Source organism: Numenius arquata, chromosome 8 (assembly GCF_964106895.1).
Source record: "Numenius arquata chromosome 8, bNumArq3.hap1.1, whole genome shotgun sequence".
Taxonomy (NCBI): domain Eukaryota; kingdom Metazoa; phylum Chordata; class Aves; order Charadriiformes; family Scolopacidae; genus Numenius; species Numenius arquata.
The window spans coordinates 29,983,087-30,007,459 of record NC_133583.1 but is presented as its reverse complement, the minus strand read 5'-3'; the positions used below and the strand labels follow the sequence as shown (position 1 = coordinate 30,007,459).

Sequence of the window (24,373 nt, the reverse complement as noted above, 5' to 3'; positions counted from 1 at the left end):
ACCTACACTTTTATTTTCCAGCTACTCATACTACCAAAACCTATCACTCTTGCCTTGTTGTTTATACTGAGCATAGTAGCAGTTTACACTGATTTCCTGAGTCAGTATAATTTTGATTTCTGTGTACTGTTTGAGCAAGCTTTACAAGCAAGTGTGAAAGGAAAGCCAACGATACAGTCAGGATGAATAAAACCATTTTGGGTTATGTAATGTGCATTCATGCTACTATTATGCAACAGAATTATTACTTGTGGCATCCTTAAATCCATTTTGAGTTCTGCAGTGTTGCCTGCTGTCTCATCCAGGATATTATTTGTTTCTACTGAGTGAGCAGAAAGTGATGATGAGCTCCACTGTAAATTTAAATTACATTCCTGAAAGGGGGAAAAAAAATAGTGCAACACTTCTACAGGAAAAGTATCACAGTGTTTGACTACCAACAACGTAGGTACTGGTGAAAAAAATGGTCTTTACATTTCTGAATGGTCAAAATAGAATTTTTTCATGGTCACCTATAATTTTCGTAGAATGGTGTGACACTTGCCACATTAAATCTGTCTGACTGTGTTAGTGGTAATATCAGTCATCCCTTCTCTTTGCTATACTTGGCATTTATTAAAAAATGACAGCATATTTTGGTTTAGCATTTTTCATAAAAGAAGCATGGCAAATGGCTTCACTGACCAATGTTTCACAAACAAAATTTACATAATAGCTTTCCTCTAATATTTCTTAGGGTAGACGTAGACTTGTTGTCATCTTTAACATTTAGGCAGCTTATAAATATGAGGATAATGGAGAATTTTAAACTTCTGTGTGGTGGTGATGTCATTGAGCTGATATCATAGCAGTATTAGCTGGCATCAAAATTCAGTTGTACTGGAAATAATCCTGTGATGTCTAGCCTTGTGTCAAAATAATCAAGGGTCATATAACAATAAAATAGGGAAATAGGGAGACGGGAGGGGATGCAATATTAAAATTGCAGTTATGCAGTAATTGCAGCATAAGCATTGAGGTGGATGAGACCAGGAGATGAGGCTTGGGACAGGGTTACATACAGAGTCAAAGGACAAGGCTTGCGATTTCAAGGTAGACTGAGTTATTTATGGGCTAGGACGATGATGATAGCAGCTGTATTTTTTTGTATCTGGGAGGATATTGATGTGGATGACATGAGGAGAAAGGTCCAATGTTGTAGGCCTTTGAAATACAGATTAGTTTAAAACAGGAGAAAGTACTCTGTGCAGAGGCCACAGTGTTGTCACATGTCGTTGAATCAGGTAACTTGATTTCTACTGGCTTATAGTGTCTGCCTTGTATGAAGTTCTTTAACTGGGAAGTTGACATAGCCTTAACCATTTGTGCCACATTTTCAGAGTTTAGTTAGCTCTTCTGTAGGAGATTTACACACTAAGTGAATTGCATTATGTGCGTTCATCCTAGCTGCTTACAATATGTATCAGCATGTTGTGTCATTTAACAAAAATATCACAATGATTTCTGCCAGTATTTATTTTTTTTCAAAGTATTTGGTCATACCTGGGTTTGTACTGCTCCTTGCTTGCTGTGCCCTTAGTTGTTGGCTCATGACAGCATTCTGCAATTGCTTGGTAACTGCAAAAGCTAAGGCCATGTGAAGGTCTCTTTTGTTGAACACTCTGGTGTCTCAAACCTATATTAAGATCTAGACTGACCGGTATTGCACGACGCTGGCAGGTGACTTCTCCAAAGATGGGAAGACGGGTGAGGAGGAACTGGGGAGAAGTTTTCATTTCAATAAAAGACGGTTTATTTTCAAGCTCCCAGTAGACTTTACAAAGAACTGAGCTGAGATCTGGCATTTTGAGCTGAATGCACGGATTTGTCAGGTTTTCGTTGCTATTTTTAGCTTCTGCTGTCTGCTTGTTGCAACAAAACTGGGTTGGTTTGGTGGTCTTCTACATCTGCTATATGGGCTCAGTGTAGAAATGCTATTGCTTAGTTTTATAGGTTACTTGTCATCTACGGACTCAGAAGTACTTCATAGAGGAGGTCAGTGTTAATCTGCCTTTCCATGGCTGGAAAAACTGTGGCACACAGAGGTCTTCCTTATGACTCTACCCAGGCCTAATCTTACCATGGCTTGAATTTCAAAAGTGCTAATATTCTCTTGTGTTACCTTTGAGGACCTCCCAGGGAGGGACTCTTCTTCTTGCAGGACTGTGATCTGAAGAGTCAAACTCCCTACCATCTGGAGTTAACAGATGTTTTGCTTTGTGCAGCTAAAATTTTTGAAATTAAAATGGCTTTCAGTAATCCTGACTATAGATTACAATGATAGGTATACACTTGAGGAGTACTTAGCAACTCAAGCTCACAGTACAGCAAATCTTGTATTTACATACAGAATGCAAGTGTGGATCGTGGTTATCTGAAAACACAGCATAACCAAGCAGGACATTTCTACTGTTCATGACTCCAGAAGTTAATATTGTCCATATGTATAAAACATGAAACAAATCAGATTAACAGCCAAATACGCATTTGGCCACCACGAAGTTTAGCTAAAACTACTGGCCACCATTTGCAAGGAGTGCAACTATTTTCTCTGCTCATCTACAGTCAGATTATTGAAAACTATTTCAAAGTCACATGAAATATTTGAGCTGTCTGCCACGTTTTGTACCATTTTCCCCACTCATTACCCATTCTTTTCTCCTTTACGGTTCCTAGTAACTCAGCCTGGGAACTATAAGCAGGCTTTGACACCTGCAAATTTACAGGACAGACTGGAAGCAGTGAGAGCGTGGGGACGGAGGAAGAGAAGTTAAGGCAGGGGTTGTTAGCAGAAACAGTAATTACTATTTACTGTTTCTGGGGCACAGGGGAACTGTCTCAGCTGCCTATTTGCCTCTCTCAGGGACCCTCTATAATCCATACCTGTAAAAGCTTTTATTAGTTTTGACAGTTAACCACTGACTGTTCTGTGCAAGTCCAGAGACTCTATGTAGAGCTCTTCCCTCATGGAGACACTACGTAACACTTCCTTCATCCATAGAAGTCAAAATATTTTACAAAATGGACTGATTTTAGTGCCAAAATGGGCAATAGAACTTATTTCCTTGCCTTCGTTCCGGTGCCTTACTCAGCTGTCTATTAACTTGAGTATTTACTGCTCGGTTTGGTGATTGGGCATTTTGGTGTTCCTATGCACTGAAGAGAGGGACGATGCTGGGTTTTATACAAGTAATTATCCTCTAATACAAAAGGACTTTGGAAAGATATTTAATATGGGACACAGGGACACATTTGTTTGCTGGATCAGAAGAGTATTTCTAGTAAATGTCAATTGATGACAGCTATTCCTCAACAATGTAAGATGCACATGACTAAGAGTCTTACCTGACTTACTGGTTCCTTTTTCTTACTTTTCTATTTTAAATTAGGAACTAAGCTTCGACGTCCAGTCAAAACCACCACAAAGAATATTTATACATACTGACGTATTATGAAAATACTATGTCCCTGGCATGGTTACAAGAGAATGAGATTGTGGTGAACTGCAGAACTGTGAAACACGTCAAAAAAAATGAAAATGGTTTAAGTAATCTGATGTTTTGGGTTCAGTTAACTCAATGAAGATTGTACGTCAGATAAAAGAATAGGGAGGGAGGGCTTGTCTTGATTTTGTTAAAAGTCCTTCTAGCAAGAGAGGTGAGAGTCAGGATGAGAAGGAACTTTTTGTAGGTAGGAAGCAATGAGAAGATAGGTGCATAAATCACAAAAATATAGCTAGAGATGAAGGTTTGGAGCAATTTTTGGTCTCTTTAAAAAGCTTGTGTGCTGCATAGTGAACCTCTCAGACGACTTGACTCTCACTGAATAATGTGGCTACATTCCTTTGCTGCACAGATGCTTCTAAGAAGTGGGCCAAATTTGGAGGAGGAATTTATATGTTCCCATGGCTGAATAAGTTCCACCATTTGTAAGAGTTGGACAATGCCATTTTGATGTAGACTTCTTTGAAGATTCAATTTCTTAATGCACTTGCTTAAACTCCTTTAGATGCATGTAGCAAGAGGTGATGTGTAAATTAGGCTTCTTTACTTTTGCTTTGATTCATTTAGGGCTAGTCCCACATAGTTCGCTGATACCCAAATGAGTCTAAATTAGCATAACTTCAGAAGGTGTGAGAATGCATAGCTCAGCACCATGGTATGCATGATGTTTCTTATTTTCCCCAAAGTGGTTTTAAGTAGCTGCAAGGTGCCTGAGTGAAAGGGTTCTAACTGAGCAACAGCATTTGTGTAAGAGGCTTTTTTTTTCTTTTTTCTCCCGTTCGTCTGTTTTTTTACCCCTAAATCTGAACCACAGCTTTTGTTCCTGTTTGCCAGCTCTTCAGACAGATACCAGCCAGGCTGTGAGCTCTAAGAATACGAGAAAACGAGAATGCCTTTTGTATCATGATCATGGAATTAACTGGTCCTGGAAACTCTGGGTTGCTGCCAAGAAAGTTTATTTATGTGGTAAGAAAGGAAAGGAAAAGGGTGGAGCTCTGGAAATCCAGGAATACCCCTAGCTGGCGGATCATAGGAAAGAGCTAGTAAAGTTATTTTGGCTTCCGAGTTTGGTGCAGTCAACACCTGATTTCCAGCAGCATCCAAAATGAGGAAACGGGGGTTAGAGAAGTGGAGGCAGCTCTGTGGAGAGCTCCATATTAACTTTATTTCCAACTGCATTGCACAATAAAAGCAGCCGCTCTCGCGAAGGCAGGCATTTACGCTGCCTGGAGTCTGTAGGCTGCGAAAGACCTGGCCACCCAAATCCTGCATTTCAAGGCACGGTTTCCTAGAGGGGAAATTCTGCTTCAAATTCAGACTCTTATCTCATGCAAGCTATTTTCCAGGCTGACGGTTGTGCAGAGTGGAGGACAAGGACAGTGGGGAGAGAGGCGGGATGTGAGGCTCTTAAATACTGCCGACATTGCAGAACTGATTGCAAGAGGATGGATGTGTGCGCCCGGGGGCCTACCCTAACGAGAATTGAAATACTTGTGATTTAATTCGATAAGCTTAGTCTGGTTACTGCTCTTTCTGGTGCGCACTGTTACGCGGTATTGTTAGTGCAAAATTACCACTTTTCAGAGGGTTGTTTTGTTGGGTTTTTTTAATGGTCATGTGGTGCGGACAAGGGGGAGTCGGCACAATATGTGTAAGTTTGAGTCAGTTCAGCATGATTGTCAGCTGCTGTGGATTTTATCTGGCAATACACATACAGGACAATCTTGTTTTCATCCATTTCAGGGGAGCAGGCTCAATTATAAAGTTCATTAAGGTCTTTGTTGGAAGAAAACACAATATCAAATAAGTTGTTAATATCTTTGCAGTTGTTCTTTACAAAAATACTTGACTAAAGTGAGTAGGAGTCTTACATGGCACCCTGAAGACATATTACTAAGTTCTGTGTGTTTTTTGCCACGGAATCCAGTTGTTCTTCAAGCAGCTTTTCTATTTCATCTGTCTTGCTGCTTTCTTTAAGTGATGTGTGACTCCATGTTAAATGAAGGATACCTTAGGTTTTTCTTCTTGCAGACTGGTGTTATGGATGCTTGTATTTTTGAAGCTTTTGAAGCTTAATCATTCCATGATTTGATTATATTTTTTTCCCCTTCCCTCCACCCCTGCCAAGGATGAGTGTAGATATTAAAGAATTTTGCTGGAGAGCCTGTGTGTAAGGAAGCAGTATCAAAAAAATAAGGGCAAAACCCATCTCATTCCTACTATCAGAAAGTTGAAGCTGATTCACGTCTATACAAACAGTGAAATGAAACAGCCATTCTCTATTAGAGTACCTTATTTTTATTGAACTCCTAAGTTACTGCACTTTAGGCAGTTTTTTATTCCAGCATAGGGTGTCCGTCCAGTAAGTTAATAAAAATAGCTAGAGTGGAAAAATCCCCATCTGGAAAAGCTGTAAGTTTAAAGGAAAGTCAAAAGCATTTGAAAATCTGTCAAAATCAGTAAAAACGGAGTTTAAGAGACACTAGTTGGTTAGGTGGTCTTGAAAACTATTATGCAGAATGTCTAAACAAAACAAGTCTGTAGTAAAGTGGTAATGTTTTAAATGACTAAGCCTGAAGAATATTTGATATATCATTTAATTATTGTTCATCCCAGTTGTTTTCTTTCAGTATTCTTTTTTCTGTTTGCCAAATGAAAAACAACTACGTTGATTTCATTCCACGATTCTCCCTTTCAGAATCTCAACAGATAATATTTGCATTGGGGAAAAAAACTACAGACCAGTGGTTTTTTGGGTAAAAGCGATTGTTTCCAGTGATGTTTCTGAAATAATGACATTTTGTATGTCTCTGGGTAGCAGCCTATTTTCTTACTGTTCAGAATTTGAACTATTTTTTTACCTTGGGTCTCTACTCCCTCTTGCTAAAATGTATCATTAATTTAGGAGATGCTGGATTTTATAATTAATTTATAATCCCATTAAAGGTTAACAGGTAACATTTGTAAGACTGTTGGCCCACAAGACTGTGGATCCAGATCTGTATTTTGGCTGTCAAACTGAGTAAAATACGTGGCAACTTTGGGGCATATGCAGGTTTTGCTTTATTTTCTTGCCGTCAGTAGACAAAATGGCAAGAGAACAGCGTATCTTGGCCAGTTCTTGCAGAGAAGGACTGATGGGAACTGGAGATTGTGGTATTGAAGGTTGCACATGATGTCTCGCCAAATTCATAAAGGAGCAGTGCTTTTACAAACCTAGTAACATGCTGTTCTGGTAACAAGCTGCTTGTACCTTAGGACCTGCTTACTCGAGCCCTGTATTGGTAGCTGTTGCAGAGAGATGATGTTTGGATATTATGCCGATACTCGTATCTTTTCCTCATCCTGCAATTGTGTGTGTGGCTATCTTGCACTTTCACAACGCCTTGGTGAGTCAGTGAGATTGTGTGTGGATTCAGGATCCAGCCTGTACGGGACAAGGTCAGGACCTTAATTGTAACCAGCTTGGAATTGAATTATAGCTCCTTCAGTACTGGGCATCTGCAGATGGTTTTGGAGTCAGTTTGTGTTTGAAGGAACTTTTTGGTTTGAGTGTGTTTTAGTGCGCGTGGAGCTCTCCTGTTTCAGCAAGAACTGCGTATGTGGGTACTGTTTTGTGCTGTATAGCTGTAAGATGATCGCCTTAAAAGAGAGTGGGCCCCTCTGAAGGTACAGTATTGCAGAGGATTACTAAAGATGTTAGACTAGATCAATACCCACACAACCTCAAAAAATAAGGACTTACAAGAATATACCTCAGTTCAATCTTTCTACATTTGCTTTTGAAAGATGCTGTCTGTCTTGTAGGAAGCTATTTGCTCATCAGTTACACTTGCAGATTATTAAGGCTGTAATCCGTTACCTGAAAAATCAAAATGAGACTGTTTAAAAAACATTTAAAAATTAGACTATAAAATGGCATATCTATTTGTTTATTTTTAGTCTTGTAGAGGACCAAGAAAATCTTACGAAAGCCCTGAGATGTTGGGTTCTAGCATCTTTGTTAGACACGTTGAGGGAGAAAAACGGAAGGAGCTGGAGAGCCTTTTTTGTTGTTTTGATGCATGAAACAATGCAAAACTTCTGGTGGCTTTAATTGGTACGACATAACAGTAATCACCATGTGCCACTGTCAGAACTTGCAAAAAGCTTTAGGAACGTCTTTTAATAGCAGTAGATACAGTATTCCTCTGAGCAGACGACACAAAAGCAAACATGAAAACTCTTTTGCCTTTGGGTAGCCTGGTTATGTCAGTGAGGAGATGGCCTCTTGATTAAATCCAGACTGAGCAGTTTCCTGTTAGCATGCTAACTCAGCCCACAATGTCTTATTCTGAAAGTCTGTTATTGAGCTCGTCTGCCAAGTCCTTTTTCCTTTTAAACTTACAGGCAGGATTGCTAAAATAATACAAATACAAACAGTCCTTAAAAAGTCTCTTAAAATGATTTCTAGCAGCTTAATGTTTTGCTGACAAACTCAGTTATAGATTGTCAGGGTTTGGGGTTGGTTTCTGTTTTGCTTCGGGGTTTTTTTGTTTGGCTTTTTTTTAACATTCTCCCACCACGATGTTTTGGGGAAGTTGAAGTGTTGCAATTAATGGAAAATTTTGTGCATGTATCAATCTCGGAAGTGGATTCTGCCCTTGTTTGGTTCACAGTCACATCAGTGAACGAGAGGTCTTTGTACACGCTGAGTAGAATACGGCTGTAAGTCAATACATCATGAGTGGGGCAATCTGCTTTACAGAAAATTAATAAATACAGTAGTGCAGACTTTCTTCCCTATTTGAAAGCAGTTGTATTGTGTAACTAGTTATTTTCAAAACTATGTTTTAATGGTAAGATGAAAAGTCAGCAAGAAAATTTAATATTTCTTCTGAGCAAGTTTTGCTTAGGGAAAATTTGAATGGGGCAGATACACGTTGTTACCGCTATATTCTTTTAGTGTTTCTGTAATTATGGTGTCATATATAATTATATATACCTTTAAGCCAGGTATATAACAGATTTAAAACAGCCATAAAATCCGTGGAACAAAATTTTGCAAGTTACTCAGGTGTAATTTCCTTCATTGCCTGTGGGGTTGCATTGGGATAACAGTGGGTTTTGTACTGTGCATTACCTTGTCTATTTATAGAAGGTATTAATGGGTTCACGACACAAGACCAAGTTACCCGGTCTGTAGTTTCACAGTCTGTTTGACCAGATGTAAACCTGCAGTGCTTCCAGAAATTGTCTTACACAAATTTGCGTGCAAACATGGCTGTTTCTGCAGCCATGGGGTGAACTTGTCTGGGTTGAACCTGACCCCACCAAAGGAAGTAAAGGGTATTTATCCAGTTTTGGCTGGACCGCTCTCCCAGCCCAGTTTGCTGTAGCAGGTGATCAGAAGAGACCCTCTGGGAATTGCTTCTTTCAGTGGCTTAAACTCAGGATGAAATGGTGCCATTCTGCAGTTGAGATGTGGCTGCCAAGTTTCCTAGGACCTCTGCTTACCTACTGTGTCTGTACTCTTCACAGGTTGTTGACAGGTCCTTGTGTCTTTATCCTACAAGATGTTTCTGGGTCTTCCAGGGCTTCCTACAGACGCAGAGGCACTTTTCTGCCAAAAAGTCTGTGCCTGGGCCCAGTTCTTGTTAGAAAGTCCAGAATATTGTGGGGTACTGCTATTATTCCTATTTTTTCTTTCCCTGTGTAGTCTGTGTGGTTTTTGGTGTTTACCAGAGTTGCTGGTGACTGTAAGTCATTAACATGGGGTCTTCGTGTCCTCAGTCTAGTACCAAGGTGTTGTGTTAACACCGGAATGTTGTTAGCCTTGTTGTTTCTAACTCGTATCTTAGTAGGCAGTTTCTGGAGCAAAACTTCTGTCCAAATGGCTGTGTGTCTGGTGGTTTCTCCTCAGGATGAATTTGAAACGTGTTGTCAAGGAACCATGGCAAAACACAAAATATGGATTGTAGTGCATTGAGTGACTCGGTATTCAAAACCCAGAAGAGCTGTTAAATTATAAAATATTGCTATAAGGCTGGGAAATATGACAATGATATACTGTTATTACCTGGTATCGTGATACAGCAGAAGCCATTACCCAGGAGAGGAAGGTTGTGATTCAGAAGAGAACCATCACAGCAGTCCCAGTTGCAAGCTTGCTGTGAGTGCGTATGTGAGGAGGAAATCTGCAGTGGAGTAATGCTGCAGTAAATATGGGTTGAACTCCTTATTTCTTATCCTGAGATTTCAGAATTGATGATGCAAAGACTAAGCTAGCTTGTTGTGTGTTCATGCCAAGTACAAGTTTATTTCCTGTAGTATTTGTGTACTGATATATTTAAACTAAAAAGAGTAAAGATTTTTTTTTTCAGTCTTGAAACCTTTCATGATGGCCTGATTTTCCTCTGCATAATCTCATTAATCCTAGCTAGATACAAGGTTTGCCTTAAACAAAAGATATTTCATTTAGTCAGATGACCTTCCAATAGTTTATTTATATAAATAATAGTGATGTCCGGGGATTTTTGACAGGATTTTCTTTGCACTTATGGTTGTAGACACTCGAAAAAGCTCAAGCCATTTCTTTCTCCCAAGGAAAATGACAGTTTGTTACCGGCATTTTATTACTGCTGGTGATATGTGATTATAGTAATTACGCATGTCGTGTAATTATGATCAAGGTAAAAAAGCAGCTGTGTGTGACAGCACATTTTCCTCAAGGTGGGGTTGCAGCATGTCAGCCAGTTTGGTCCCCGTTGAGCAGCAGCAATGGAAGGGGAACTATACGCTTCCCCTTGCTACTGCTCTAGAGTTCGGTGATCTGAATGTTCCTTCCCACAGACAACCATCTCAAAAGGTAGAGAGAAATTTTCTGTTAGATTGCTCTTCTTGATGTTTTTTTACTTATAATCCCAAATTAAAAAAAAAAAAAATCGCAGATATTTAACAAATAAGTATTTAAAAATAATTTTCTGAATTATCTTCTAAATAGTGGCAGAATTTAAGGGAACGTATCTAGTTATTTCAGACTTAAAGCGGCTGTAAGCATTAAAAACAAATGTAGTTTAAAAACAAGTACGCACACCCCCAACACCAAACCCTAATTTTGTTGACAAATATTGTGCCAAACGGAAACTGCATGAGAAAATTATAACGGCATGTTTGCAAGATGACTTTGACACTCCCCTTGCAAAAGTATCATGAAATATTTCGCATTCAAATGTATTCATGACCTTAAGTTCTATGTGGCAACTCAAAGTTGGTATTTTCATCAAGGGAATCACAAGGGCTGATGCTAAAGTTGTGGTCAGTTTTCATGTTTATTCAGAAGTTAAGTGGGACACTGAATTAGCACTGTTGTTCCCTCTAGTAATATTCTTTGTGGGGCAATGGATTTTCTTTTAGATAATAATATATGATGGGATCGTAAGATAACTTGATAGCAGTCAGACTTTGAAGTATTTTGTGGAGCATATCAGAGAATATCTTAAAGTTGAACTTACTAAAAACCTCTGGTATTTGATACAGCATTTGGTCTTTGGAGCACCAAAACTGACAAAATTGTTTAGTAAATAAAGGTGGACTATTCCTGTGAAAAGATGGAATTTAATCTGTGTTTCACCGTGAAAGCTGTGTCAGGGATCTGGCTTCTGTCTGATTTTTGTGCTTTGTTTTTGTTTCTACTTTGTAGGCTGAGGGGGACCAGTTACCTCCGGAACATACAGTCAGCCAGTATGAAACATGCAAGATCAGGACAATTAAAGCTGGAACTTTGGAGAAGCTTGTGGAGAACCTTCTGACAGCTTTTGGGGATAATGATTTTACCTACATCAGTATCTTCCTCTCAACATACAGGGCCTTTGCTTCTACTAAGGAAGTACTGGAACTTCTCCTTGACAGGTAAGAATCCATATATAACGGAAACTGAGCCAACATTTACATGACAGGGAGATGTTATAAGGATTTTCTTCCATTACTTTTAGTGGACATAGACTTAATAACCAAATGGACAGATGTCAAGAATACTGCGAAATTCAGAATTTCAGCATAAACATAAAATGCGTAAATGCATGCTGCCCACATCTCAACTCTCATTAAAGCATAGTCACCAGGTAGGGAGCGTGTGCCATGTCTGACTGCTAAGGAGCCAAACTGGGACCGGCACAAGAAATTTAATATAGCTTTTCTCCAAAAAAAGCCAGAATGCATGGGCGACAAAGTCATAACCAGAATAGATTCCTATGTTTTGCTGGACTCTGGTGTTTCCAGACCGAACTCTCCTGTTTGGGGGCTGCTGATTTGAAACAGGGATTGTACAAACATAAGAAAGAATTCACTATCCCCTTCTAGTACTTCACATGAACATGAAGCCATAAATTTTTGCAGACAGCACAAGAACCGCTTAATGTTATAAGATTAGCTTTTATGGTAAGACTTAAATCATGTCTGCTTTATCAGTATAAATGCTTAGAACATGCAACATTAGTTTTCTCTAAATTCTAACTAAGATATGACTGGGTCAGAGGTAATCTTATTTTGAGAGTATCGTATATATTGCACTTTCAAAATCAAGTGATAAAATCATAGGATAGTTAGAGTTGGAAAGGATCTTAAAGATTATCTAGTTCCAACTCCCCTGCCATGGGCAGGGACACCTTCCACTAGACCAGGTTACTCAAAGCCCCATCCAGACTGGTCTCAAACACTTCCAGGGATGTACAGAGTTATTCTGGCATATAGTAATTAGAACAGAGGGGTAGTGTAAGAACTCTTAGGTTTTGGCTCTCCCACTAGGTAAATAAGGAGCAAGGCACGGATACATTATCTGTGCTTTTCTTTTGTATCTGAAAAGGAGTATAATACTACTTGTGTTGTAGGAATGTTATGTGGCTCAATTAATAGCGATGTCGAAATACCTAACTGCCAGGCCTGCTGTGACTGTAACAGCTGTGGCTGCTCAAGTGCAGTAACTTCACAGCCAGGTAAGAAGTCAGATGAGGAAAGAGCAGCCATCCCAGGGAGCAGACTGTACAGTTGGATTTACTCTGAGCTTTATATCTCAGTCCATACAAATTCTGACATGGACCATGAGGAGCAATAAAAATTGACAGTGCATATATACAAGAATATAAAAATGTTGAGGAATTCCTTCTTTTGAATGGGTAATTCTTTCTGTACCCTCAGTTTTTTATTCTGTGTTTTGGACATACGTGTCTTTGAAGATTAAAATGTGAAAGGACACCAAGTTTGTGTGGATTCTAGGAACTTTAGGAGCTGGCTTGCCAAGTGACAGTGTGTGATGAGAATGTCTTGCTTCCTAAGCACGTGAATTGCCAGCCAGACACAAATTTATAGGAGAAACCAATAGTTGTGTGCATATACATTGTCACTTTCTGTCAATAATACTTATGTAAGATTTATTTTACTTTTTATAAAGACACGTTTTTAACAGAAAAAGTTGGAATAAATAAAATAGTAGCCTTTGCAAGGATGCTTTGGCCAAAACGGCTATTTTAAATATAATTCCCCTAACAGTGCAGGTTTTGTTTCTCTGTGTTGGTGGGTTGCCAGACTGCTCTTTTGAGGTTCTTATGTATTAATGGATTTGTATTTGGGGAAATTTTCTTTCTGTAATCAATGAGAACTTGTGAGCAGCTCAAATAATATGAGTCAGTCAGTCAAAGATGGCTGTAAACCTGACGATACATAGCTCACTTTTCAGTTAAAGGCTTCTGTCTGAAGTGCGTGCATATATGTCCCGTTAAAATGCACAGAAAGCATCTTTATGTCTTCCCTACCCAGCTCAACATAGTTTGGATTTTTAGTAGTTTCCATTCTTATTTCTCTCTTACTTGAGGTACTTCAGTAATGCAAACAAATATCCCACCTGAGACTGTGACCTCATTTTACAAATCACTGTATAAACATACCGAGAATTGTTTGCAACAGCCCCCACCCTGAAGACCCTCTACTGTCAAGAGATGACAAAGAAAAATAGTGAGAGGAATAGATTGTGATGCAGGTAGTTAGGAGGAGTGTACTGAGGCAAAGAGAGAGTAAGGGTTTAACTTACAGTGATGGTTTTGGAATTCGACCTGGGTTTTCACACATCCTTATTTTTACATGTCCATATTTGGTTGTTTTTTGCTGTCCTCAGGAGGCAGAAGACTGTTATGCAAAGAGCAATTAATATATTGCGCTTATTTAATTTGTATAATTATAAAAGATCCCGTGTGTCTGACAAGCAAGTTTAGGATCTACTGCCAAATCTGTTAAGCTGGGTGATCACTAAAGTGATGGTTTTGGAGAAAAGTTCTTGGCACTGGGAGGCTGCCTTGGGTCCTTGGTGGTGGGCTGGCTTTGGTTGGTGCAAAGCCCCTGGGCAGGACTAGGATAGGGGTCTTGTAGCTGTTGGGCTGTTTAGTCTTCCTGTGGGCTGGAAGTGTCTGGATCTTTTCCTCTGGGTCACCTTACCTGGCTGGACTCAATGGGTGCTCCAGGTGGTTCTGCCCAAGAAGCCAAGCTGTGGGTGCTGCTGGAGGTCTAGATGAACTGAGGCATAGAAAGGCATGTTCATCTGCAGTGTCCCTGCTCATTCTTCCCCCTCTTTGCCACTTAATAGGGGACATCACTCTCCAGAATTGTGAATTCAGCCCTTCAGTGACTACTGAAATAATTAAATCTCTCTGCAATTGAGGATTGAAGCATTTTAAACTTGGGGTTGGGGCCAAAGGGGTAATCCATTGAAACAGCAGCCCATCTTACAGTCAATTAGCCTTGTTCTGGTTTTGATTGTTATGTGGTGTTTCATCACTAGCCATTAAAATGGTCAAACTCTGTTAGGCTGCACTGTTATAAGGATGAAGAAAAAGTCTATTGGGAATCTTGCTTTTGCACTGAAGTTTGTAGAGTCCTCTAGATAAGCAATTCTGATTTCTTCCCGTATTTTCCCCTAGTGAAAATAATCATAGCAACCTAGAAATAGAAACGTACAGCATTAAGGAAACATTGAAGTTATAAAATCAGATACTCAAAGATCAGGAATTTAAGAGGGAGGAGGAACTCAATGCCTTTATGAAGTTCATCATCATGGGTTTTAGTTTCTACTTCTATATTGTTTTCTTTAATGTAGGTATTAATGATAGGATTTTTAAAACAGCCTGAAGAAAGTAATTACTCATTCTGGGCCAGACTTGTGCACTGCTGTGGTCTTGGAGAGACCGAGTTCCTGTCCCATTGGTTTTTGGTAACATGCTGGCTTGGTAGAAGCTCTGCTTTAAGGAGGGTCATCCTCTTGTGGGCAAGCTTTCAGGGTAGGAAAGGAGAATAAAAGTTCAGATACTGCAGTTTTACTTCAAACAAATCACCTAAATAATATTTATAGCAAGGTGTCAGGTAAGTTTGGGTAGTCAGGTTGTTTAGCGCAGTAGCAGATCAAGAGCATGCATGACACTAAGGAAGTTGGCCCTGCCCTCCTGCTTGATGCTGCTTTAAAAGGGTGAAGATGACAGAATACCACAAGATAGCACAGGGGAGAACCCTCCATAGAATAGAACTTGCTTTTCTGAGTCTAATTCTGATCTCACTGGCTTGTGCACCCCTCAGAGCAAGTTATAATGTCTCCTTCAGAGGAAGGGCATGTAGGCTGCCTGACCTTGTCAACGTTATCCCCAGCCTTTTATAATAAATGATAGAATCCACAGGAAATCCTAGGAGGTCACCACTTCCTTCCCCTCTCACAAATCTTAGGAGTGTAGTGTTTAAGAATCCATGGATGTTTCTCTTGGCTTTTTGAATATCATGGATAATCTAGATTTTTATGGCTTGGAACAAAAAATAGATGAATTTTAAGCTATAAAAGTTAGGATGATTTACATGCAGCTGTGGGGTATGGACTTGTGAAGAAAAGCAGACATCATAAGGAAAAATAAAAGAGAAATGGATAGTAATTGAATTTAACCAGCTCAGCTTTCATCTCTACCTTAGTGTAGAATAAGTAGCAAAGAGTTTGCATTTTTGCAACTTTCTTGTTAGTGATACTTGTTAATAAGAACAGTACGGAGACTAAAGTGGGCTTCGGTGCATAATCTGTGTTTTATAAGTACTTGTATTTTGTTTTCCAGTGAAGTAAAAAAGTAATGAAAAGGGCAATCTTTTAAAAAAGCAAGTAACATTTTGACATCAGTTGTCAATTTTAGTTTCACATGAAGAGCTTGAGCCCCATTTCTTATTCTTGGTGATAAAGCGGGATTGTGGAGTAAGGGAACAACCATGAATGGCAATGCTGAGCTCTTGTTGTTTGGTCCAAGGGAGAACAGTGATGCGGTCAGATCAAAAAAGTCCCTTCCATCTTTTTACAGGTGAGCAGCTCCTTGAGATAGAGGACAGAGTAAGAGGGACGAGCATCTCATCTCCCAGTTTTTGGGACACACTTTTTGTAGGAAAGTACACATTGATAAGCTTCCTCCAAAATGTAGATGTGTGGAAGCTAGGTTGCCCTGAAGTCTAGTGCATTCAGTTTATGTTGGATTTGCTGTCGATGCAGCCCTCACTGTGAGTGCTGCAGAGTTGTCTGATGTATGCATTAGAAATGCACAAATTCAGATTAGGCGAAGAGAGTCCTGGGAGTCTTGGAAAAACATCCTTGGAAATCTGTATGTATTGTAGCCTAAGTGTGTGGGATATCTGTTGGTCATTTGATGTGGTCTGCAGAATATCCTAACCAAGCGCTGCAAGCATTAACTGAATTTGGGACATGAAACATTATTCTGTTCAAAAAAGGTGAGATGCTCTTCCCTGAGTGACTGAGGCAAATAAAAAAGTAGATGCTGTACTTCAGAGAAACTGCAGTATTAGGGCAGAAAAAAACGAACTTTTAAAAGGTTTGAATAATTCAGAATAACGTGTGCTTTTGTTAAATCAATTTGTGCTGCAGTGAGGTTTTGTGAAATCTTCTGGGCAAAACCATTTTCCCTGCTTGGGCCTTCCTTTATTAAAGTAAGCTGTGATCTGCCCCGTGAGCGTGTAAAGCTCTGCAGCCATCAGTAGCTCCTAGGAGGCCCTTCTGGGCTCCACACTCTAATTTTCATTTCCTGCATGGCTGTGGAGGAGTTGGTAGTTTTCTCTCTCCCAGTGTGGTAGGATGGACTAAAGGGAAACGCATGTTGCTTACACTGCCTTTACTCCTCTTCAAATGATGTCGGAAAGCGGGAGGAAGTCCTCCCAAAACCAAGCACACATAGCTTTGGTTGTGTCACAGCAGGAATCGCACAGTTGCACGGTGCTAGTCCTTGCGGTATTTTTGACTCCCACAGCCCGTGCTGGTATTGTCATCACAAAAATGCACAAACCACCAGGGCAGAGAGGAACATTTCTAAAGGCGGTTTCTGCCCTGTGATACATCCCGTGCACCGAGTGGAGTCACACAAAATATCGATCGAGGCATATGAAAAGGTATAAATTGTTAATGTACAATTCAGAATAATTTAAGACTGATACAGTTCCCCATGTTTCAGTCAGAAGATACTTCCTGGATTTTTAGTGCTATGCTATTTCTTGTAATGGACTCTAAATTGGGCCCTTTGATAACTTGTCTTAAGTAAAAAATCAGAGATGCGCTATGTGCTCTCTGAGTAACTTTTAACACTTCTTGGAGATTGTGAATAATTGTTCGGTTTGTTTTTTTGGGGTTTTCTTTTGTTGTTGTTTTTGTTTTGGTTTTTTCCTCCAGGACTTCAAATTAAGCTTTTGCTTTTTAGTTAATTTGAGACTGGAACACTATTCATTCTTTTGGCTGGATTCAGCCTTTAAAGGTTTTCTTTCAACATAGAGTAGAAGTCAAACCAAACAAAATCTTGGGCATAAACCAGTATGTTGAAAAGTAAGGGAGATGACTTGTATTTTCAAAGCTATTTAAGAGTAATTGGACATCCGCATCCCTTTAGTATTCATGGAAGTTTGGCATCTAAATGGAGCAGACAGCTTTGAAAACCTGCCAAGGCTTTAACACTATACATTCTGATATTTCTCTTTGTTTGGTAGAAGTGGGTAGGGAGATATGAAAGAAAAAAATCTTGTTGGCATTTTGATGTGAAAACCCTCCATGGAAGTTCCTGGAGAGAGGAAAAGGAAACCAGCACCTCCTGCACTGGTTGTGCTGTGGAATTAAATGCTCACAGATGTAATGGAAGCCAAAGATGTTTAGCTGTCCAGATGAAAGCAGAACCGGGCCAAGTTCCCATCTTACATCTTTTATTTTGTCCTGGTAGTTGTGTTCCTTGCAACAGCGCTTAAAAGTGGGACCACACTGTGCTTGACGCAGTTGCACACGAAGTAGAAACTGGACCCTATTTCAAGGGGTTTACAGAGAAAAGAATGGATTCTGTTAGATGGGAGAGCCAGAGCTGGATAATGACAACAAATAGCAAGTTCATTTTACATTTTCAGTTGATTTCTTCTGCTGGAGGATGGCTCAATAGAGGGTAAATGGAGAGGAAAATAAAGGCAGAGGGGAGATATTGAAAGAATGGGTCCTTTGTAGCAGACTATACTTTTAGGACAGTAGCTTTATATAGCATTTGGCTCACTGTTGTTGCTGTACCATCTATTCTTTCCTCTGTTGTTTCCTGTATACCAAGTGGTTTGTCTACTCAACTGAAGAAGCAACTTCATGTCTGTGATTCTATGTGTGTATAATTGAAAGCACCTTACAATTCTTACAGAGTATCTGCGCTTCCAGTCACTTCTTTTGATGCTTATAAGCCTGATTTAGGGTTTTGTTTGGGGCTTTTGCAGAGAGCTACCTTTTCTTACTATTTTCAAGTCATTCAAAGAGTATTTTCCTCCTCCTTCTTCCCTATCCTTCTTAACAGAGATGCAGGGGTACATTTTCTACTCTATTTTTCAGTATTTAAATATTCAGTACTACCCATTACATTCTGGTCTCATTTGCTTAGTCAGTCCCTTTGAGTGGAGTCTATAATTTTCGTAATGCCAAACAAGACTGAAAAGTTCTGTGGGCTACAGGATCCTTTTGTTTCTCATGTCTCTTTTTGTATGCAAAGCATTCATACAAGGCTGGGTAGTGAATGGCTCTTTGTCTGGGAGCTGGTGAGAACAGAGCAGTGGAAGTCTGCAGAAATGCTGTTCTTTACATCAGATGTATCATTAACTCCTCCTAACCCGTATTTAATGACCTGTTGTTCATGCAGAGCTCTTGCATTGAGAGATAGACAGAGGTTTACAGCTGGCAATATAACAAAGCATTATATACTTCTCCAGTTTTGTACAGAAAATTGCCAGCTCTTTATTACTGTGTTATGGATTAATATTATAAAAACCAGCATGTGTCTCTCAAGTGGGATTTAAATGCAAATGCCTTCTGCAAATGCATGTTTTATATTTCATACAATATTAGGACAGTGACACTGAGTCATCTCAATAGATTTTGCTTTAAGAATTAATGGAAAGTTTTGAAAAATGAATGTAAAAAGTTAATTGTTATTAAAAAACTGAAGCTTTCTTTGCATATTTCTCCCAGCAGGGGGAAAATGTCGTTTGTCTATTGGCTGAGGTATATTTTAGTCATCTTACCTAGCAGATGGCAGTGGAGAGTTAAATTCTCCCCCTTTTAGTAACAGGACAGGAACAGCCATCATAGCGTGTAATGAACATTTCATCAGCAGCATGTCTTGATTCTGGCCTGGGCAATCTCCCTGAGAAGGCATCAGCATAGCTCTCTAAATATCCCCCTTAGCTCTTTTTGCATCTTCTTGGTAAGATGTTATCCAGGGTTATAATATTTGGAAATGCAGGGCAACCTTCAGGTCTGCAAGAGAAATGTTGAAACCGATAGAGTTTAACCTATTTTTTTATTAGATTTAACTTTACACTTCAGCCTAGCAAGTTGTTGGAAGTATTGTTCTTAAGGCTCCTCTGATGTTTTCCACCCTTGCAGTAAAGTGGTGGGAAGTATCTCAAATAGTTAATTGCATTCACTTTGAACTGCAAACACTAATAATGAGTGTGTAGGGTATGACTGAGAGCTGAGACAGGCCAGGTAGGATTAAGTGGTGAATTTTGGGTATAACCAAGAGTCGGAAAGAAGGTATCTGTTCAATCTTACCACTTCAGTAGTGCTGATCCCAAAAGAAAAAAAAACAGGCAGGGTTTGAAATTGCTTGGGAGAACACAGGAGAAAGCACCGAGGCCATTGATGCACCAACAAATCTCAGAATAAGATTGACAGCCATTCTTGCAGCGGTTTGTCTGTGAATGCTCCTGTTGTGATTCACTGTGACCACCAAGGGATTGAGGTGTTACTCAGCATATTTAGGAGTGGGTTCTTACACCATTGTCAGTTTAGCTAAGCATATTTTTTCCTTTAGATGTTTGGATTAGCTCTGTGAAATTGTAGTGGCAAAATGGGTACCTCTTAAGGACCCTTTCTATTTTAAGAAGTTCTTATAACCTAATGTCTTATAGGACCAGCAGGACTGTTTCAGGAAGAGTTTGTGTCCTTTAAACATAAATTTGCAAGTTTTTATGCATATGTTATGCCTTTTTTTTCTGGACAGATGAAATGCTGAGATTTCCGAAGTATTCACCATTGATGTGGGAACTTGGGTTGAATGAGAGACAGTGTATTGGCCAGAGTAAGCTACTGGGGTCAAGCAGTCGTGATTTTGTTCTCAGCTTTGTCACAGATATGCGGTTACAACTGGAGCAAATAATTTTTTGTTATGTCTACCTGCAATGTACTTGGAGATGCAAGAACTGGTTTTAAATGAGCTGTTTTAGATAAAGCAAGTGGTCTTGGTGCAATACTCTCAAGGCTAAATAAGCCCGAGCTGACCTCCTTACGACTGTGGCTACGCTGCTCCCATCAGAGGGATTACTTGTTTGCCTTTATTAGTTTGGGTTTACTTTGCAGTGCACTGGAATGTATGCAAAGCTTCTCCCTTTGCCTCAGTTTCCCCATCCACAGTGGACTTGTCTGACGCTAAGTCCTTGTCATAAGATTGTTGAAACTTGAGTTCTTATTTTAAAATGTTGTGGAAATCTGAGATTGTGAGCCATGGTAGGGCAGAATATATTGATATTCTGGTATGAGAGTAGTGGATCATGGTGCTAAAATGTGTTATTTACAATCTAGCAGAACCGCTGGTGAGAGTGAGCTTGAATTCAGTTACACTACTTGACTTTCTGTGCGGATCTGGGATTCTTACATACGAAGCCGAAGACTGATACTTCAGAAGAGCAAAAAACCACCTCTTGTTTTTATCCTTTGAAATATTTTGGATGAATTTGTTACCATTCTGACGTGAATCTTCTGGACGCAAACTGACAGCCCACTATATTTTCTCTATCTGATGTTAGGAGGATGTTGTAGCACAAACACTTAAAGATGCACTTGTTCTCCTTACTATTCAGATTAATTGCAGGTGCCTGACACAATTGGTTGAGAACAGAATGTGTAATGTGCCTTATTCTGGACTGTGAGTAATTGTCAGCCTTCATTAAAGCTGCCTGTAAGGAACCATGAAATTCTTTATGGAGCTGTATGTGTGAAACAATAGGCACTCCCATTGAAAATGAAGTCCATAATCCTGCCTTCAAGGCACATGTGCTGCCTGCGTAGGTAAGGGATTTTGCTTTGTGCTGTTAGAGTTGTGCCCATGGTTTCCTTTTTCCCAGCGGCTTTTTCCCAGTGCCATGGGCCATTCCCACTCGTGACAACTGTGTCAGTAGTTTTGGCACAATGGGTACTTGCCACCCAGAAAACTTTATGTGAAATCATGCTTGGGGTTAGAAGGAATGACAAATACTAGAGAAACAGAAGCTGTATTGGACACAGTGGTTGTGTAACTGCCTCGTTGCACACTGGAATATTGCTCTGGGAAAGGATGGATTGAAAATGGGCAGAGAGGGTCTTGGAGCTGCGAGCAAAGAAACTGGTTTTGGTTGATTCCTCCTATATGCAAGCTGCTTCATATAAATTTAACAAATTAGGTTTGAAGATACTGGCTGTTTCTAGGGTTTTTTTCCTCCTAAATGAAATAATCTTCAAGTTCCTTAATTTTGCCCAACTGTTAGATTCGATATTTGTAGTTTGAGCTAGAAACACTTTTTAGTTATTTATGATAATTGTATATGAATTATGGTATTGGGGATTTCACTTTTATTCAGTAGAGGTTCCTCTAAACACCTATCTCATTTTTCAGGTATGGAAACCTGGAGACCTCAATCTGTGAAGATGAAAGCCAGAATTCCTCTGAATCCAAAACAGTACTCAAGAGGTAAGTGTGGTTTTGCACTGTTAAAGTGAGCCCCAGTCAGGATTTGGTATTGGGGGAGGATGTGGGCAGCATAGCTGTTGTTTCCTTTGAAAATTCATGGCATTGTTTGCTTGCTTAAACAAGCTGGTGTAAAGGCCAAATATCAATTGGGTGTCTTGTAACACACCCAGTAATACAACCCAGAGATCTTTCTGTCAGGGAAATTGTCTCAGAATTAAACATGAGATGACATTTAGGCCAACTTTTTGTTCATTAAACAAACAAGAAGTGTTTGTTTCCCTTGCTTTATCTATAGCAGTAAATGATTATTGCTTATGACTGATTTTTATTGTGCATTACAACAGCGTCTGCAGACCAAAGCTGAGGTTGGTTCAGGCAACATGTGTATGCATGTATCTTTTCCATTAGTGCCCCTATGATTCACAGTGTTGTTTTTAGAGTGAAATTTAAATTCTGAAGTCATCCTAATTTGCAAGAAAAACAGCAAAGTTGTTTTGAAGTGTAGTTTAAATGAGGGGGGGAAAAGTGGTTTGGTTATTCTCCTAGCATTATGTGAAACTGCATTTTATCTTTAGAGACTGGGTGTAAAATGTGCCTTAGGTCATCAGCATTTGTACTTTTACATCTGCATGATCTGTGGTTTGCATGTATCGTGGCAGTAAAAAGTAGCCACGTCATTATATTTGATTACAGTATGTGGTGGTGCTTGATTCTTGTCAGCATTACTGAAGTTTTTCTTTCTATGAATTTATCTCAGCTTCCATTAGTTAGGAAAATCTTAATTTTTTTTTTTCTCATTGCACTTTCTCAAGGTGTAATTGAAGAAGAAGCCTTTAGTTTTCCTTTTGTTTTGAGATGGAATAAAAATGTTGAATTTTTCTATCATGACATACACAGTCCAATCAAGACCGAGAAATACACTGCAGTATTTTCATTCCTGAGATTCAGGGAGACTGTTGATTCAAATCACATTCTATTCTACAATGTTGGGCCTGCCCTTCCCACTGCTCACCTCCATGCTTTTCTGATGGCCTGTGTGTTCAGATAGGGGGGTTTCAAGTCTGGCTTAAAATGGTTCAAATATCCCCAGTCCAGAAAAGTGCCATTAACATACTGAACACCTTCCTGTCCTCCACTGTCTGAATGGAGTGGTTAGACAGCGGGGTTGCTTTGCCTTCTGTCATCCATGCAGAAACAGTTTTGTTTAACCACCAGAGATAAATTGGTAAAAGCTCCTTGACTGTGAGCATTTCAATAGCAGTCTCTGAAACCACAATGAATTATGCTTGCTTGACTGCAGAAGAAATGTAGAGCTTAATTAATGTCTGTAAACGATACAGGATTCTCAAAGGCTTTAGTTAGAAACAAAATGTTATTGCACATTAATTTTAATTTTTTTAGTACTTAGCAAGGACAGAAAGCTACAAGCTCTGATAACTTGGGCTGTTCTTCTTGCCCCATGAGACTCCACATGGGAGCTCAATTTTCCAATTCTTTCCTGGATGATGTAACAGAGAGCTATCAATGTTTTTCTCCCACTTTGCCATGAGAACTTATCAAAGAGCAACTGCTAGTTAAAACTTGATCACAAGCACCAAGAAGGCAGTATTATGTAGTGGATAGAGGCAATAATAGGCAGCCAGGAGGTTCCCACACTTCCATCCAAAATGAGCTTTAGGATCTCTTCCAACTTTGGGCAAACCATTTGACCTCCCCCTATCTCAGTCAGTTCAGCCATAAAATATGAGCTAAAGCAGTACCCTTCCTGCAAAATAGATGAAGTATTTATATTGCAGATGAGAAAGGTAATTTCAGCAGTATAAATCATGTTAGGATTAATCCCCCAACTGCCTTCTCATGGACTACGTGGATTACAAAATAGAGAGAAGAGGGGTGAAAGTAATCTTGATGTTAGTGTCACTCATGCTTTGGGCAAAATGTATCAATTTTTTGTTACACCTGGAGGTGAGCATGCAAGTTAAATAACGTTTAGTAGGTGCGTTATTTGTTTTAATTTTTTTTTTTTTTTAATGGAATTGTCTTCCTACTGACATACACATACTTTATCATATACCCCCTGCCTAGTTGCTTCCTGCTGCATCCATGCTGTCTTCCCTCTTGGCATGTAATTGTCATGTCATGCCTCTGCACAGCCAGGGACTGACAAATGGGTGGAGTCTGTTGTCCTATTTCTGTGGTAGCACAACTTCTGATGAGTTTATCTGACATAATTTTCATTAATATAGGCTGCACAGCTGATTTTGATCATTCGGCCCTTGTAAAATTCCATTTATGTCTGAATTTGATACCTGTTACCCAACTACTTATTTAGAGAAAGCTCAACAATGAAGTTGTCAACAAAATAATTTGTCAGGTATAGATGTTTTAACAGATCCTGTATAAATTCACTTTCCTGCCTTAAAAATTTCCATTGCTCTCAGTTGTTCTGGCTACTTGTCTCTTAGATGTAATTAGTGGAATCTGGAAAAGAGGTTGGCTTTGTAGTCCTGTTGTGAAACACGTAGTTCTAGTAGTTCAGGTTTT

General features: G+C 39.4%; 1 protein-coding gene across 2 annotated transcripts in view; it reads left to right on the top strand.

Annotated features, from left to right (window-relative positions):
- The window catches only part of RGL1 (ral guanine nucleotide dissociation stimulator like 1), a 79,086-nt gene that overhangs the window by 17,471 nt on the left and 37,242 nt on the right, over positions 1-24,373 (top strand). For both annotated transcript variants that reach the window (XM_074151434.1, XM_074151435.1), the window contains exons 3-4: positions 11,224-11,432; positions 21,755-21,829. In XM_074151434.1, the coding sequence (XP_074007535.1) occupies positions 11,224-11,432; positions 21,755-21,829 (284 nt within the window). The remainder of the gene's footprint in view (positions 1-11,223; positions 11,433-21,754; positions 21,830-24,373) is intronic.